Below are 17301 nucleotides of genomic sequence, written 5' to 3' on the forward strand. Positions count from 1 at the left end.
TTTTGATGGGTGTGTAATATTTCACTGTGTGGGATAATCTCTTTGACATTAAGGCCGTTTTTGATATTTTAGAATCATAAATAAAAATGTGATGCTCTCAAAAAGAATAAAATAACTTAGAAATAAATTTAACCAAGGAGATAAAAGACTTGTACAGTGAAAACTGCAAAATGTTGCTGAAAGGAACTAAAGAAGACACTAGGAAATGGAGAGACGTCTCCTGTTTATAGATCGGAAGACTTGATACTGGTAAGACGTCAGTATTGCCCAAAGTGATCTGCAGATTCAGTGCAATCCCTATCAAAATCTTAATGATGTTTTTTTTTCCCAGAAATAGAAAAACCCATCCTAAAATAAACATGGAATCACAAGGGAACCCCAGATAGCCAAAGCAATCTCAAAAAGAAGAACAAAGTTGAGGCCTTACACTTCCTGATTTCAAAACTTACTGCAAAGCTACAGTAACCAAAACAGGCTGATATCGGCTGTAAAGACAGACATACAGGCCAATAGAGTAGAACAGAGAGCCCAGAAATAAACCCTCACATATGTGGTCAAAGATTTTCAACAAGGGTGCCAAACACTCAGTGGGGACAGGACAGTCTTATCAACAAATGGTGCTGGAAAAACTGGATATCCACATGCAAAACAATGAAGTTTGGTCCCTTACCTTACCCCCCACACAAAAATTAACTCAACATGGGTCAAAGACCTAAACAGAAGAGCTAAGACTATAAACTCTTAGAAGAAAAGCTTCATGACATTGAATTTGCCACTGACTTCTTGGATATGACACCAAAAGCATAGGCAACAAAAGTAAAAATGGATAAATTGGGCTACATCAGAATTTAAAACTTCTGTGCATCAAAGGATGCAATCAACAGAAAAAGGCAACCTATGGAATGGGAGAAAATATTTACAAATCATTTATCTGATAAGGGATTAATACCCAGAACTTAAAAAGGACTCCTGCAACTCAACAGTAAGAAAACAAACAACCCAATTAAAAAATGTGTGAAGGACTTGAATAGACATTTCTCCAAAGAAGATATACAAATGGCCAATAAGCACATGGAAACATACTCAACATCACTAGTTGTTAGGAAAATACAGATAAAAACCACAGTGAGATACCACTTTTTGCCTATTAGGATGGCTACTGTCAAGAAAAAAAAACCCAGAAAATAACAAGTGTTGGTGAGTATGTTGAGAAATCGGAATCCTTGTGCACAGCTGGTGGGAATGTACAGTGATGCTGCCACTATGGAAAACAGCATCGCAGTTCCTCAGAAAATTAAACATAGAATTACCATATGTTCCAGCAATTCCGCTTCTGGGTATACACCCAAAAGAATTAAAAGCAGTGATTTAAATAGATATTTGTATACCCGTGTTATAGCATTATTCACAGTAGCCAAAAAGCAGAGGCAGCCGAAGTGTCCATCAAGGGATAAATGGAACAAAATGTGATGTATCCATATGATGAAATACTGTTTGGCCTTAAAAAGGAAAGAAATTTTGCAATATGCTACAACATGGATGAACCTTGAGGACGTTATGCTGAGTGAAATAATCCAGTCACAGAAGGACGAATACTGTTTGATTCCACTTATTTGAGGTACCGAGAGGAGTCAGATTCATAGAGACAGAAAGTAGAACGGTGGTCCAGGGGCCGAGGGGAAGGGAAATGGGGAGTTAGTGTTTAATGGGGACAGAGTTTCTGTTTTGCAAGATGAAAAGAGTTTTGTGGGTAGATAGTGGTGATGGTTACACAAAAATGTGAATGTACTTGATGCCATTGAGCTGTACATTTAAAAATGGTTAGGGTGGTAAATTTCATCTTACGTGTATTTTAACACAATTGTAAAAATAAGTATTTTTTAAAACGTGATGATGCTCACTCATAGCTACTGCATTTGTAGAATGCATTCCCAGAAGTAAAATTACTTAAAGAACCTTGATACATATTGCCAAATTATTTTCCGAAAGGATCAGAACAATTTATAGATTTGTTGGCAAGGTTACAGCATGCTTTTACCAGTATTGAATAATTATCATTTTTTAAAATTATGTTGATTTGATAGGCAGAGAAATACTTTTTCATACAATTATTGATCAGTTCTTTTGTGAACTGAATCATTTAAACATGAGGCCTGTTTTTTTCTAATCAATTATAGTAATATTATTAACTCCTTGTTTTTATAGCGTTTATATTTCCTTTTGTTTTTTGGAGGGAACATACAGAAATCTGTAAATTTTTTTTTTTTGAGGAAGATTAGCCCTGAGCTAACTACTGCCAGTCCTCCTCTTTTCGCTGAGGAAGACTGGCCCTGAGCTAACATCCATGCCCATCTTCCTCTGCTTTATATGTGGGATGCCTACCACAGCATGGCATGGCAAGCGGTGCCATGTCTGCACCCGGGATCCAAACTGGTGAACCCCAGGCTCTCAGAGCAGAACTTGTGCACTTAACTGCTGTGCCACCGAGCCAGCCCCAATTTATAAATTTTTTGATATGATGTGAGCAATATCCCTTAGGAGTTTGTCTGGTGTTTTTAAATGTCCTCTTCTAACTCGAGACTTGATATTCACTTACCTTTTATTGTAAAAGCTGTAGAGACTTCAAGGGGGTGGAGAGGGGTTAGATTTGTTTTTCTTTGTTTTTTTGTGAGGAAGATTGGCCCTGACCTCACATCTGTTGCCAGTCTTCCGCTATTTTATGTGAGACTCCACCACAGCGTGACTTGACAAGTGGTGTGTAGATCCATGCCTGGGATCCAAACCTGCAAACACCAGGCCACCAAAGCAGAGCACAAAAACTTAACCACTACACCACTGGGCCAGCCCCTTGTTTTTCTCATTTAATTGTTTTTTTGTTTGTTTGCTTTTTGCTGAGGAAGATTTGCTCTGAGCTAATATCCACTGCCAAATCTTCTTCTTTTTGTATGTGAGCAGCCGCCACATCATGGCAGCTGACAGAAGTGGTGTAGGCCCATGCCCAGGCTGCCAAGCAGAGCATGTGGAACTTAACCACTAGGCCCCTGGGGCTGACCCTGAATTGGTTTTTTATTTAACCCATCTCAGATTCTATTTTGGTGTGAGGTGAAGATTTAAATTGACTTTTCCCTACGTATAGCCAGTTATCCAGCTAATCTTCCCTTTCCACTGACGTGAGATTCATTCTTTATCACAAACACTTGTCTAAAGATACTTAGCAGTTTGGGGCTGTTGCTTCTATTCCATTAACCTGCCTCTTGAGCCCATGTCGCACTGTCATTAATTCCTAAGCTTTAGAATTGGTAGGACTAGGCTTTCTCATGAGAAGCCGCCTTGTTCTTTTTTTTCCAGGTATTTTGTCAAATACTTGGAAAAATAATGGAGCCATCTGAATTTTGACTGGAATTGCTTTAAAACTGTAAATTACTTTGGGGAAAAATTGACATCAGCATATTTAGAGTATGTATGCTTCCAGTTCAGAAACACACCTTATCTTTAAACAGTTCATCTTTTTTTTTCCTTTCTCCATATTACAGTCACGTCACTTAATGAGGGAGATACCTTCTGAGAAATGCCTCATTAGGCAATTTTGTCATTGTGCGAACATTGTAGAGTGTACTTACACAATCCTAGATGGTATAGCCTACTACACGCCTAGGCTTTATGGTACTAATCTCTGGGACCACCATCGTATATGTTATATGTGGTCTGTTGTTGACCAAAACGTTGTTCTGCAGTACGTGATTGTATTTATCTGTTTGTTGCCTTATTCGTATTTTAGAGTATGTTTCATCAGTGATTTCCAGATCACAGTCTTTGAATTCTTTAAAGAACTACTCTATATGCATAAGGCTTCAAAAGAGCATGGGGGAAAATCACTAATAAAGTTGAGATCCTTTGATCTGAGATCATTAGGAAGAATACATCAAGAGGTCTTTGCTTTTTCATTGACATCTAATCTGTGTATTTTATATGAAGATTCTTTCCCCCTTATTTCTGCATTCCAGCTTATCAGCACATTTCCTCATCTCATCTCGTATGACGTATCAAACTATTTGAGGGCAGGTCTCTCTGTTTTCAATGTATAGATCTGCAGTCAGCATCTGCTTCTGAACCCCTTACCAAGCCCTGTGCAGACTGTGTTCCTGCTTGCACTTATGTCTGAGCTCACCTGGCCTCACTCCCTGGGTGAGAAGGTAATGGTGAGTCCTAGGGAGAGCTCTCCTCCCCGCATCTGGTGAACCCAGAGGGTCGGCAGCCAGAATCTCAGTTCACATTACCTGACTCAAAGCACAGGCTCTCTTGTTAAACCATGTCTGCTGTTCAGATAGCAGAGGAGCTGGGCAGGTGTGAGGCCAGCAGTATGCTCAGGTGATGCCCACTCCTCACTGCTTGTCATAAATAATTTCATGGCCAGCTCTGGAAGCCAGCAGCGTCCTTCAGCTCTGCGGAAAATAGGGCAGGAATGGGATTTGGTTTGCTTTTGCTTGTCTGTTTTTTCAGTGGTTATTCATACACACAGTGAAAACTACATTCTTACTGGTGAGGCTGATTAAATAAGCACCCGTCAAGGATTGTAGCAGTTTATTCATTCATTGAAATGTATCGAGTGCCTACCCACAGATGTATCTGCTAACCCTAGTCTGTTTCAGGGGGTTCTTACTATTGTGAATTACGTTTAGGAACCACAGGGCTTTTACGTTCTGTTCACAAGTGGGCAAATGGGGTGGGGGGAGTTGTGTGAGAAATTATAAAAAGAGAAGATGTGGTTTGGACAGACTTAGTTGTACGTGTGAATAGGTGAGGATGTTTTTCAGTTCTACCTGGCAGAGATTTTTCTTATAGTTTATTGGTTTTCATTTGGAGCTAGTAATAGTATTTCTTCTTGTAGGGAATCATTTCTCCAATCCCGCCTTCCCCTGAGGATACTCCAACTCAAAAATGTTGTCTTTCTTCTTTTAACAGCTTTTTACATTAACGTTTTTTGAAGATAGGAAATTAAGATCTGAATAATAGCTTTTAATACTAGCTCCATAAAAATAAGTGAAATATCTTTTTTAATTTAAAATTTTTAAATTTTATCAAAATATCTAAAACTTAAAGTATCTAATATGTTGACCAAAATGAACACTTCATTTCATTTGATGGCATTCTTTAATTCCCACAGCCAGATCATATGAATACCTTTAATTTGTAGCACTTTCTAGCTATTGAATATAAAGAAGCTTTCATTTTCTATATAATTAACTGAACTTTTTCGAGAAAAGATTAGGTCTGGAGAAAAACCAGCGTTTGAGGATTGCCAGTTCGTAACTTAGTAGCAGGAGAGGTTGAACGGGAGTCCAAACTAATGAATTGGAATTGTGTAACATTTGAATAGCAATTTGCTTTTTAAAAAGTGGTTGCCAAAATGCTAAATATGCTGCAGATGTTAAAGTAATTAGAACTGGAAAATAGAGGATGGCCAGGTTGGTATAAAATACCATTTAATTTGGGGTACCAGTTAGGGAAATGCTAAAATGTAAACTTCACAGAGACATAAGATGCACACTTTTTTTTTTTTTGATAGCTCTCTCAGAATCATTTGTTTACAGTCTAGCCGGGGTTGTGGCCTCAGTCCTGCCCCCTAAGAGATGGGATCTTTGCCTAAGTTATTGAGAAATGAAGACCGCAGAAAGCCGAAAAATGTCCAGGCTTTTCATGCACGCTGACAGCCAAACAGAACGCTCTTTCCATTTGCAGTTTTTTTAGTGTCATTTTAAGTTGCAGCTTCCGGCCAATCAGCGAGCTCCATGCCTGCTGACATCACGAACCAGCCAGTTCCCTCCAGCTGCAGAGAGCTTCAGTTTGTCTTTTTTTTTTAAACTAAAATGGAGGCTGGTTTCTTGCCTTAAGGAGTACACTGCCTTTCCCGCTGAAGTCTAGATGTTGACATGTAATAAAGCGGGCAGCAGGATGGTGGTGGATGCGGCCAACTCCAATGGGCCTTTCCAGCCCGTGGCCCTTCTCCATATTCGAGGTAAGTTATCGTGTGTTTCCCTGAATCGAAACCTTCTGTGGTTAGTTAATAAATGGCTATTGTGCTTCAGATAAGAAAAGCAGGAAGTCCTTTACAGCAGAATTCATTCCATGTCGCTGCAGACTTAACAAGAGGAGGTCGGGTGTGTCACTGCAGTTTGGCGTTTTACGAACTACTTACAGAATTTGAGTCTTGAGAGAGGCCTTGCATGCATAGTTCAAAGCTGGTTTTTCTGCTTTCTGCTCGCTCTCCCATCCCCCTTTCAGAGCAGTGCTGATGTCAAAGGATGTGAAGTCACTGCCCGAGGAAGGTATTGGGTGGGGGTAGGAAGGAGAGGCGGGCCGGCAGCGCCTGGCCAAGTTGTCTGTACGCAGAGTTTCTGTTACATCTGTGTTGCTTAACACCGCAAGGGTTTCATCAGGGACACATCTCTGAATTAAAGATGAACTGCAGCCAGAAAATATGCAAAAATGATTAGAAAAGAACTTCCTTTAAAAGGATTGTTTTCATTCTTGCCATGGAGCCTGAAAGAGAAATATACTCATGCTTTGAAATATTGAAATCCATTGTGGGTCATAATTTCTGAGATGTTAGCACTTTCACGGAATAGTAGGAAATATTTTGCATTTAAATAGGCTCTATATTGGCATTTGACTTTAAAATTTAAAATGGCAACAAGTTTTCAATGTATATGTAGATCTCATAATAATTACAGTTTGCCTCTTGTAGTTAATACAAAATTTGGATTCAAAATATAGCTTAAAAACACAATTACCATAGTAATTAATAATACTCAAAATATAAGCATCAGGGTAGTAATATACTTATTCTTACCTGGTATTTTAAAATATTGTATAAATTTACTGATCAAAATTGGATGAAATAGAAAATAGATGTTAAGCTTTATCAAATCACTTTAAAATTTATAATGTCACAGCTATCCCCAACAAAACAGTTTTAACTGTCAGAATCTCCTGTAAGGACTCGTGTTAAGGAAGGGTGGGGGCAAGATTTCGAGGTGACTAATAGTCCGTATGACTAAAATGCCAGACAAGATTTTTCAGATCCTAGGGTGTACCCAGGGAAGATAAAGCCACGTGAATGCCCGAGCTGTTGGAATAAAATGGGTGTTACTTTTCTCTCCAAATCCTCTTTAATGAAGCTGGTGGGAGTTAATATCCACAGTGGCCAACTTGCAGGTCCGACTAAAAGGCATTGTTTCGTAGTGCACCCAGGAGAGAGCAAATCTGACCACAGATGGCGTTTAGATATTGTAGTTGCAGGAACCAAATGGGCAAAAACAAAATGTAATTGTGTTTAAGTTTTTTTTAATTGTGTTTAAGTTAGTACTTAAACACTGACTAGTTAGCAATAAGATAATTTTATTGCATGTAAAATGTATATTTTTATACTTTTAAGGAATTTTCTTATAAACAGACTTTTTTGGCTTGTGAGTTTTCTGATTCTATTAGACATTTAATGTACGTCATTTTTTGAACTATAAATTTGTTCTGAAATGGAATCATTTGATTTTATACCTTATACCACACTGATTTTTTTTTTTTTTTTTTTTTTTGGTGATTCCCAGACCTTATTATGGCTGCTTTGGTTTTCTTGCTGTTGGTTGAGTGGCTGGGTGTTACTCTCTGATTGTGGAGGGAAAAGTGGTGAAGTGCATTAACTTGAAAGAGACTTGAGTTTTTAAGAAGGGGTGACCTTTAGGACATGAAACTGACTTCTAGTTCAAACAGTGGGGTCATTTCTAATTTCACAACTTGAGGAACACTTGATTTACTCACGAGGACTTTTCAGAGCAAGCATGTTGATGTGTGGTTTAGCAAAATTTGTATTATTTACCTTGGCTTCTAGATTCTTGATCAGTTTAACATCCGAGTAGCAGCTCTGCCGTGTGTCTGGTGCTGAGGGGTTCAACATGGCAGTGACACACAGCCCCGCATGGGGGCCCTGGCGCAGGAGGGACACAGGAAGTGCTAACTCTGGGCAGGTGCTGGAGAGCAGGGGCTGATGTCATGAGGCTGGACCGGCCACACTGAGTTCCTGCCCTCTGGGGTGCTCATGGTTCTCATTTAGGAAGGAGGGGCCTTCCACACAGAAGGGAAAATAACTTGCCCAAGGTCACACAGCCAGGAATTGTGGGGCCAGAATCCAAACCCAGGCAGTGGTTTTGTTTTGTTTGGAATCTTTTTAAAAAAACAAACTCATTTTAAAATGGAAATGTTGGCTGTTTGCAGAACCTTTGCCACAGTATTAGAATAGCGGTCCTTCCCAGCGCCTTATCAACATCCATCTGTTTCAGTGGCCTCTTGTGTACGACAGTTTTGTGCCAGGGTTCATTTCTTCCTTCATTTTACAAATATTTGTCGAGTCCCTACCACCACGTGCCAAGCAGGCTCCTGACTCGAGTGTGAAGCAAGCTCTGTGGCCCAGCTTTCAGCGTTGACGGGGGGGGGGGGGGACGACGACAGTCAAGCAACAAATCAATACGTCACTGAACTGGTTAGCAGTTCCTATGGGTTTGGTAGTTATCTTCTACTGAATGGTCTAGAGTTTTCAATTAATGTGGTCAATTGACATATCCTAAAGAGTACCAGTGTGCAAGGAACGTCTCGTTGAAACAGTGTGAACTTTTCTGTCTGTAAAAAGAGAAAGCAGCACCTGGAACTTGATGGCTGTAAATTTAGCTTGATGACTTAAATCCCGTGCTTCCAGTGCTGTCCAAGAGAACGGTCTGTGGTGGTGGAAATGTTCTCTGCGCTATCCACTGTGAGCCCTGGCCGCAGGTGACTACTGAACACTTAAAATGTGGCTGGTGCAACTGAGAAACCAAATTTTTAATTTTATTTCATTTTAAAATTTAAAGAGATACATGCATCTAGTGGCTACTATATTGACAGTGCAATTCTCGACTGGTATTGACAAACTTTTTCAGAAAGGGCTGGGTGATAAATATTTTTGGCTGTGATGAAAGCAGCCCTAGACAGTGAATAAATGAACAGGTGGAACAAGTCCCCGGAAAGCTTTGTTTAAACAGCAGGTGGCAGGCCGCATTTGGCCCGTAGCTCATAGTCTGCTGACCCCTGTTCTGGACTATTCCTTGAATTTTTCTGATTGCCTGTTAAGATCAGTAAACTACGTTAAGTGCCACACAGGCTTTCAGCTGCAATGCGTCTTCCCGCAAGGGATGGCCTGGTGGGGTTTCCAGAGCCAGCTTGAAGACAGGGATGGCCAAGCCAAAAAGGTGTGAATGGCCAGCGAGGATGAGAGTGGTGGGACCCTTTTTCAGCTGGGTTTATTCTGGCCTCAGCAAGGTAGTTAATTGCTCTGATCTTGTTCTGGTTCTTAGTAAGCTCACCTGCTGTTGAGTCTGTCTTGGAAACACTGAGAAGTAGCCAATCAATCTGGGCGGGGAACTGGGGAGCAAATCACTCTTTTTGTGTCAACCCACTCTACCTGGGAAGTGGAGGTCTGTTTATAGAAAGGTTTGGTTTCTCACGAGTACTTCTGAGTCACCAATTCGATCAACATCTTACCTTTCCACTAAAAATTTAGAGAAAAACGTGCAAGAGGCAGTGTGGAAGTGATTCCCAGATGCAGAACACTCCTGCGTGGTGTGCAGTCAGCAGTGTAGTGAGTACCTAGGATTATCTTCATTCCCCAAAATTAGGAAGGAAGAATGTTTCGGTGATGACCAAAAATAAAAGACCCTTCAAAAGATCATACCAGTGAGTCATTCTCTCCGAATAGTGCATCAGCTCAACTCAAGATTTTCGCTTCACAAACATCTATGTGTTGTGTAACTGTCACTCTCTATGAAGTGACCGTTTAGAAATGCACGTGTAAAGCTTACCTATGGTGACACTGTACATGAAGTTGTTTCCTTTGTGTTCCTGACAGGATGGAACGTTACCAGAGTAACTAAGTAGCTCTCCGGGGAGATGCATGTTTGTGTAAAGCCTGCACACCTTTTGTTAATTAGTCTTCCCTTGAACTTGGGTATGTCTGCTCGGAGAATTCTGATCATGACTGCTGCCTTGCAGCAGAAGCTAAACTTCTAGAATGTTGTCATTGAAGTATGTTAATTGTGTAGAAGAATGAGAGAAAAATAAAAAGATGAGGTTAATAGTCAAGAAAAGGGTGTGTGTTTTAAACCTAGAAAAAGGACAGACTCCTCAAGGGCAGCGTAGTTTGGAGTACAACCTGCTCCTCATCCTGCTCTGGTTCCATATGTCAGGTGCAGTTGCACGGTGGTTCTCTGAACCCCGCAGTCCTCTGCCAGTCGATTCAAGCTTTTGTGAACGGTGACTGACGTTCCTGCCAGCATTCCTGTCTGGGAGGGGAGCAGGACACGTCCTAGTGTGCCTCTCCCCAAGATCACCAGCCTATAAGGCCAAATCCAGGGTCCCCACCCTAACTGCATGTCCCCAAGCTGCTACTGGTGGCGGCCCCAGGAGAGGCAGCATTTATAGAGCGCCTTCCATGTGCTGGACCAGGGCCACATCCTCCTAACCCTGTTCTCTCGCCACAACTGCCCAGCACTGTGAGGCGTTGCTCCCATTTTGTTCTAGAAGAGGAGGGGAGCCTCTTGTCCAGAGCCACAGAGAATGAATAAAACAGTCAGAGCTCATGCTGTCTGCACCACTTTAGAGTGTTGTGAGGTGGTGGGGAAAGCTTCCACATCACATGAACCTTCTGATGGTTAGCATTTTCTGTAGTGTAATATCTTTGAGTGTCTGGAGTTCAGACTCCTCTCAGGTTTAGATGAGAGTCTGTTAGATTCTGTGTCTGCGTTCTTGGTGAGGGGGAGTTGATCGCCTCCTTCCCTGCCGTCCCGTCTCACTCAGCACGTCTGCCAGGGATTCATTGGTGCCTTAATTTTCTTCTCTCCTCCATGAATCCTGAGCATCCTGAGGAAAGTCAAGGTTAATTGGCTACTTCTCATGACATTTGCCGTCGTTCCTTGAGTATAAGCACTCAGTCAGCGTTGATGAACTGAAAATAAAAAAGTTATTTCTCTGAAAGACCACTCGGTAACAGTTAATTGGTGTATTAGCTAATTGATCAGTCAAATAGTACTTGTGAGGCTCGTGAGAAACTGTACAAGGTCACTAGTGGGAAAAGTGGACACAGGTGACTACTGTGCTCTGGGCCTTGCTTCAGACTCCATCTCCTCTTTTCCCGTCGGACGGAGGCATTACCCCAAGGCTGTGGAGAGCTCTACAAAATGGGGTGGTTTCTCCCACTGACGCGCTTAAAGAAAAGTGCATCTTTTTAATCTTGGAAAGACATTGGCTGGAGTGCAGGAGCAAACTGCAGCAAGTAAAGGCTGGTTTTGTTTTAGCTCCTTGAATTATTCATAAGTCAAAACCCTTGTAGTTTGAGTAAATAAAGAGATGTAGCGATCAAATACAGTGCGCGACTCTGTAGCAGACCTTTGTTCTGAAGCAACAGAATCAAGCCCATGGAAGAGGCTTTTCGGGCAGTTGGAGAAGGCTGAGTGCAGAGTGCTGTGGGCGCTGTGGAGTCCCGTGCGTCTCCTGGGTGTGACATTGTGGGGAGCTGTCCTTGCTCTGAGCGATGGCAGGTTGAAGCGTTGAAGAGGGAGGTATCGTGATCACTGAAACTGGCTTCAAACCACAGAGAGAAAAATAACTCAAGCAAATATGCTAAAACACGAATAATTGTTGAATCTCGGGAAGTGGGGGTACAGGTATTCAATCAATTTCTATGTAGGGTTAAACTTTTTTGCAATATTTGAGAGAAATATCTTTTAAATGTTCTGCTTTAGAAAAAATGTGCAAAGGAGATGTAATTACTTAGAAATTGTTTCCTAAATAGTGAGCAGTGGTCTTTCATGTTCAAGTTTTGGCTTGTCCTGCGATTTTCCTTTCATTCCATTGTTGACAAATTGGTCAGTGAAGTAGTCAGGTGGGAACTTGGCCGTCCTGGCTGGGTGGGGTTGAGACCTTGCAGCCTGGCTCCCAGTGGCCCCCTCAGTGGTGGCAGCCTCGCAGCAGGGGGTGCCCCTGCCAGCCAGCACCAGGCCCTCATTGCTAACTCATAGTGGCTGCACCATCTTACCAAAGAGTGTTTTTGGAGTGTACACCTTATTTGATGTTTATTTGCATGTTTATTGATGTCTTAAAGTGTAACAGTCTTTAAGGCACGCTCCAAGATAAAACCAAAGTTCCCTTTGAACTTGAGAGAGCGCTTGCTGTGAACGGCGAGGGTCTGAAGCCACAGGACCACCAGCTAGCTGAGCCATTTTGGGCAAGTTGCTCCCTCTCTGTGCGTGGAAATGGGAATGACATGAGAATAAGATGACCTGCCTCTTTGGGTTTTTGGAGGGTTAAAGGAGTGATGAATACGTAGAAGGTGCTTAAAATGGTGCCTGGAGTGTCGTCAGCTCTCAAAGTGTTAGTGGTCGCCATGGTTGTCACCCCTTTTCTAGGTCAGATGTGGGACTTCGGAGCCCAGTATCTTAACCGCAGCTTGTGTTATTTTTCGACAGCTGTGATACCTGTGTTCGTTCATCTTGAAACTCGTCTGGCTCTCTCCCCCATTTACCCTTCACCAAGCCTTCTCTCCTCATGCAGTCCGCTAGTCATTTCACCACCTGGAGGAAATTAGTATCATCAGTAATCCTGGAGTTTGTACTATGCTCTGCGTGTAGATTATGTATAGAATTACCTGATAAGATGATCTCAAGCGCCGTCCCCAGGGCCTCTCCATGAGAGTGTACTTACTGATCCCTGTTTGGGTCCCATCTCTTAAGTAAAATAAGAAATCAGTATTTATGTACATTCCCTCCTCCCCCTGCTTTTAACTCTTGAAGAAAAGAGTTTTAGCATAACATTCATAAGGACTTCTGTTTTTAGAAGTTAGAGATATTATCTGTGATTAGTCCCAAATAGGGTGATTTCACGTCATTTCCCTTTAGTTGTTTTTAAATGCGTATGATGCTTTCTGATGCTTTAGCAGTTTGGCTTCCAAAGGTTTGCTGTCTTACTGTCAAATCCTGCTACATCTGACTCCTCTGAATTTGTTTTTTGTTGGGATTTTTTAATGGAGATAGTATTGGAATTAAGTGGAATCTCAACTATAACCTTCTGTTTTACTGTTTTAAGTTTTAATATTGTTGTGTTTTTAATACAATTTGAACTGTTAACACTGTTTGATTAGGTTATTTATTCTCTTTGTCATTGAGATATTTGAACTTTTTATACTGTATTTGGATTTTTCTCTGCTGATTGAGTTATTCATGAACGATGTGTATTTTGACTTAGAGAGTTTTGAGAATAGTGATGTTTCTCTCTGGGGAACAAGCCCAATTCTTCCTAAGTTGCTGGTCCCTTATTCTTGGCAGGCTTTGAAGAGGAAGAGGTGGGAGGGGGTGTGCGTTCATGTGTATTTGCATTTGTAGATGGTTTTGGTACCCATGCCACTAGGAATTGTTCTTTTCACCTTTGTGTAGTAGGCCAAGCTTATTGCGGGGTGGCGTTTGATACCCGTGTTCTCAGAACTCGAGCTGTGAAGGTGTCCTCAGTCTTTGCAGAGGGCAGCGTTCATGAGCGTGGTGCCAGGGTGCCTGGAGCCCCTGAGATACTTTTAAGGGGTCTGCAGGACCAAAACTCTTCCTGAGAACACCAAGGCCCTGTCTGCCTCTGTGTGTGGCCATTTGCCTGGATGGTACAAAGGCAGTGGTGAGTGAGACAGCTCCTTCCATGGAGCAGGCAGTGCTGTCCAGCCAGGGGCCACTCTGTTCCCCACCACGAGCACACCAGTCACCTGAGAACGTCCTTGAGGAAGCAGGAAGTGGTTAGTTATGTTAAATCTCGCCCTTTCTGTCCACACCTTCTAATATTGTGTGCTGATATGTGGCGTTCGCATAAAGCCCCCTGCTGTGCTGGAGGACGTTGGCTGTCTCAGGAAAACCACAGTGGTTTGAGTTGCAAGCTGAACTAGCCATTTTTTTAGAAACATCATTTTTACTTGAAAGAACAAAAGACAAACTATGGTTATTAAAACTTGAGTATTTGACAGATGTTTTCTCGAAAAGGAACCAAGTGAGCCTATCATTGAAGGGAAACAACTGTGACACTGTTTGTTGCCCATGATAAAATTCAAGGTTGCAAGCAAAAATTTGAATTTGGGGAAACTTATGTCTGCCATTGTGAACTTGACAGCTCCCAGTGCTGAAGACTCCTGGCGATATTAGCAGTCGGGGCCTGTGGATGTGTACAGTGGAAGATCTGCATAACTCTGAGCACTAGCACTTTCCAAAAGAGCAGTAAATGATGCTACAAAACGTGTGTGGGCAGGAGAGATGGTCAGAGTGCGGGGCACACCGCAGGATTCTGATGGAACTGAAACACCCATCAATATGGTTTCAGATTCCACATCGCAACTAATCTTGAAGAAACTGCCACTTGTTGAAAGCATAGAATCAAGGAAAAATATCCAGAGGTTTTTTAAAAGGCTGTTGAAATACCTCCCTTTTTCAACTAAACTTGTCTTTGTGAAGCTGGGCTTTTTTTCATGTGCTTCAACCAAGATGACATATCAAACAAATCGAATTCAGAAACAAGCGCAGACCTGCCTGTCTTCTGTTAAGTCAGACATTAGAGAGATGCAAACGTGTAAAACAGTGCCGCTCTTCTTGCTAGTCTTTTTAAATAATGTTATTTTCATAATGATATTTAAGTTAACATGAAATGAGCCTATTATTTTAGATGACTAAGTAAATATTTTAAACATTCTCTAATCTATTCAATATCAGTAGATATAACCCACTTAATCCAAGCTCTTTGAAAGGGTCCTCCAGACTTTTTAGGAGTGTACATGGGTCCTGACACCAATGAAAACTAGGAAATCTCTCTAGTGTGGGCCGAATGTGACTCTGAGCCTGTTTTTACTAAGCTTCTGTATTTTTTCTCTTCCCCCTCAAAAAAAAAACCCCAGATTAACTGGTTAGCCAGTGGTGCACATGGGCCTCTCGGGCCACAGTGAGAGACGATGAGGGCAGCGACTGCACAGTGGGCAGTGAAGTCACCCCCAGACCCAGAGCCGTCCTTTCTGCCTTAGCTTCTGTTGATCTTTTTCTAATCTTTTCTAAATCTAATCTTAAAAATCCATTTTCATTTAGTCAAATAATATGTGAATATACCACCTTTACATTTTTTAAAAATTATAAATAAAACCAAAATTCTCTTGGCCTTATCCCCTAAATCTCTTACCTTTTCCTGTCTCTCCAAGTGAACTGTCTGGAGTATGCTGTGTGTCATTCCAGACTGTGTGTGTATATGTATGCACATGAATAATATGTGTATTTACTTATTCACAGAAAGTATATAGTATTTTTTGTTTCTTTATGTCGTAAGAAAAAAATCTGACATGAGAGCAGTTTTAGAAACCTAACCCTTTCAGTTTTAGTATCGTGATAGCTCTAACATAATCGATGATGCTTTGGGTTAATGTTGCTGCATTATATTACCCTGTATCGCACTGTGTACACATACATGGCATAAGCTCTAAGTGTGATCTCCCATCTTTCTGCTGATTTGGTTTAAACTCTCCAACTAGGTGGGTATCTGGGAGGAGGTGGCTAGTGGAGCACCTGCCAGTGCCTTGGGGAGAGAAGCTCTGTGCCCATTTTACAGGTGTCAAAACTGAGTGTCCACTAGTGGACCTAAGCAAAGAGTGAGTGACAAGGCCAGAAGAATCCTCACACTGTCTGACAGAGTTTAGGCCACTTCTACTGTACCAGGTTGCTGGAAATGTGGATTTGTGTTGGTGCCTGCTTGAGACCTCATCTTGAGGAGACGTTTGAGAGAGCACCGCTGATCCCTCTCTGTCTGCTTTTTAAAATATTCTACTAGACATTGAAAACTCTGAAGTCTTGTTAATTTGGTGACCCACTCCTCCCCTCCCCCACGCCCCTTCCTAAATTAGATCCAGTCATACCAGAATCCAGAGGTAGCAGATCGAGGTTTTAAGACCTAACAAGGGCACTTATACCTTCCTGAACCTAGGAATCTATTAGGTTTAAAATTTTGTTGTTGTTAGTGCCATCAACTCCTAGTGACCCACTGTCCAGCAGAGTGGAGCCCTACCCAGTCTTTTTGCACCATCCTCTCACCTTCCGGCACTGTATCAGACAATCCTCCTCTGCTATTCATAGGGTTTTCATGGCCAGTTTTTTCAGAAGCGGGGGGCCAGGCCCTTCTTCCTAGTCTGTCTCAGTCTGGAAGCTCCGCTGAAACCTGGGTAACCCTGCTGGTATTTGAAATCCCGCTGGCACAGCTCTCAGCATCACAGCAACATGCAGCTGCCAGTGTGACAACCGACAGACAGGTGAGGTGCTTCTCTGACCGGGAAATGAACGCCCTGCGGAGGTGAGACGCTGGTCTTAACCACTAGACCCCCAGGGCTGGCTCGGTTTAAAGATGCATTTGGTTGAATTACGTATCTTCAGGGGATTGAAAGAAAGGAGCTTAGCTGCACATTCCAATCTACTATCCCTGAGGACAAAAAAAACCATAATGAGAATGAGCAAATTTCTCCTTTTATTTTATCCTTAGTTAAGAAAAATGCCATGCCAATGGAAAACTTTGAGTGACTGTCCAATGAGTGAGGGCTTTTTTTAAGAATCTAATAAACTCAGAAACTTTTTTCTTTGCCATAAAGTCACAAGTAACGTTATATTGAAAAGTGTTATTAATCTTTAACAAAGGCTAACTTAAATTTGTACCTTAACCCAAAGTTAAACGTAGGATGTTCTGAAATTTTTGACTTATCTCCCTCTCCTCCCTACTGCCTCCTCTTAAGAACTCCTTTCTTATTTTATCTCGTTTATTTTCCAAGTGAGGCCTTTAGGTATTGAAACTGAGCTGCTTTTAAGGCACGTAAACTTTCTTTGGGTTGACTCTTCTTACTCGAATAGTGCAGCATCACTGGATATGAATCCTGCGTTTTTTACTTCTAGATTTTGTGCATCAGTTAATGTAAACTTTCAAAATATTAATCTTGAATTTAATTTTGATATGAGTTGCAATTATCAACATCCAGTTAAATGAATATAGATTGTCCCACCTGTATAGATTGGAAAAAATATCTTTGGGGGAGGGGGGGTGTGTGCACATCTGTGTTTATATAAAGCCCAATATCAACTTGTAAAAACCAGTTCAGTCTGCAGTCCTGTTATTTGGTATATGGGTTTAAACATTTGTTATTTGAGCCTTTTCTCTATCTTAAAAAAGGTGGAGAGC

The 17301-nt window shown here is 41.6% G+C and overlaps 1 protein-coding gene across 9 annotated transcripts in view; it reads left to right on the forward strand.

Moving 5' to 3' along the window:
- PPP2R5C (protein phosphatase 2 regulatory subunit B'gamma) overlaps window positions 1-17301 on the forward strand; it is a 140483-nt gene that overhangs the window by 39161 nt on the left and 84021 nt on the right. The window contains exon 1 of one of the 9 annotated variants that reach the window (XM_014854548.3): window positions 5772-6016. The exons of 6 other annotated variants lie outside the window; for them this stretch is intronic. In XM_014854548.3, coding sequence (XP_014710034.1) covers window positions 5923-6016 — 94 coding nt within the window. In that variant the 5' untranslated portion in view covers window positions 5772-5922. Of the gene's footprint in view, window positions 1-5771; window positions 6017-17301 lie in introns of those variants that run through there. 2 more of the 9 variants (XM_070514338.1, XM_014854545.3) reach the window with 2 other exon arrangements.

This window comes from Equus asinus, chromosome 7, assembly GCF_041296235.1.
Source record: "Equus asinus isolate D_3611 breed Donkey chromosome 7, EquAss-T2T_v2, whole genome shotgun sequence".
In the NCBI taxonomy this organism is placed as follows: Eukaryota; Metazoa; Chordata; class Mammalia; order Perissodactyla; family Equidae; genus Equus; species Equus asinus.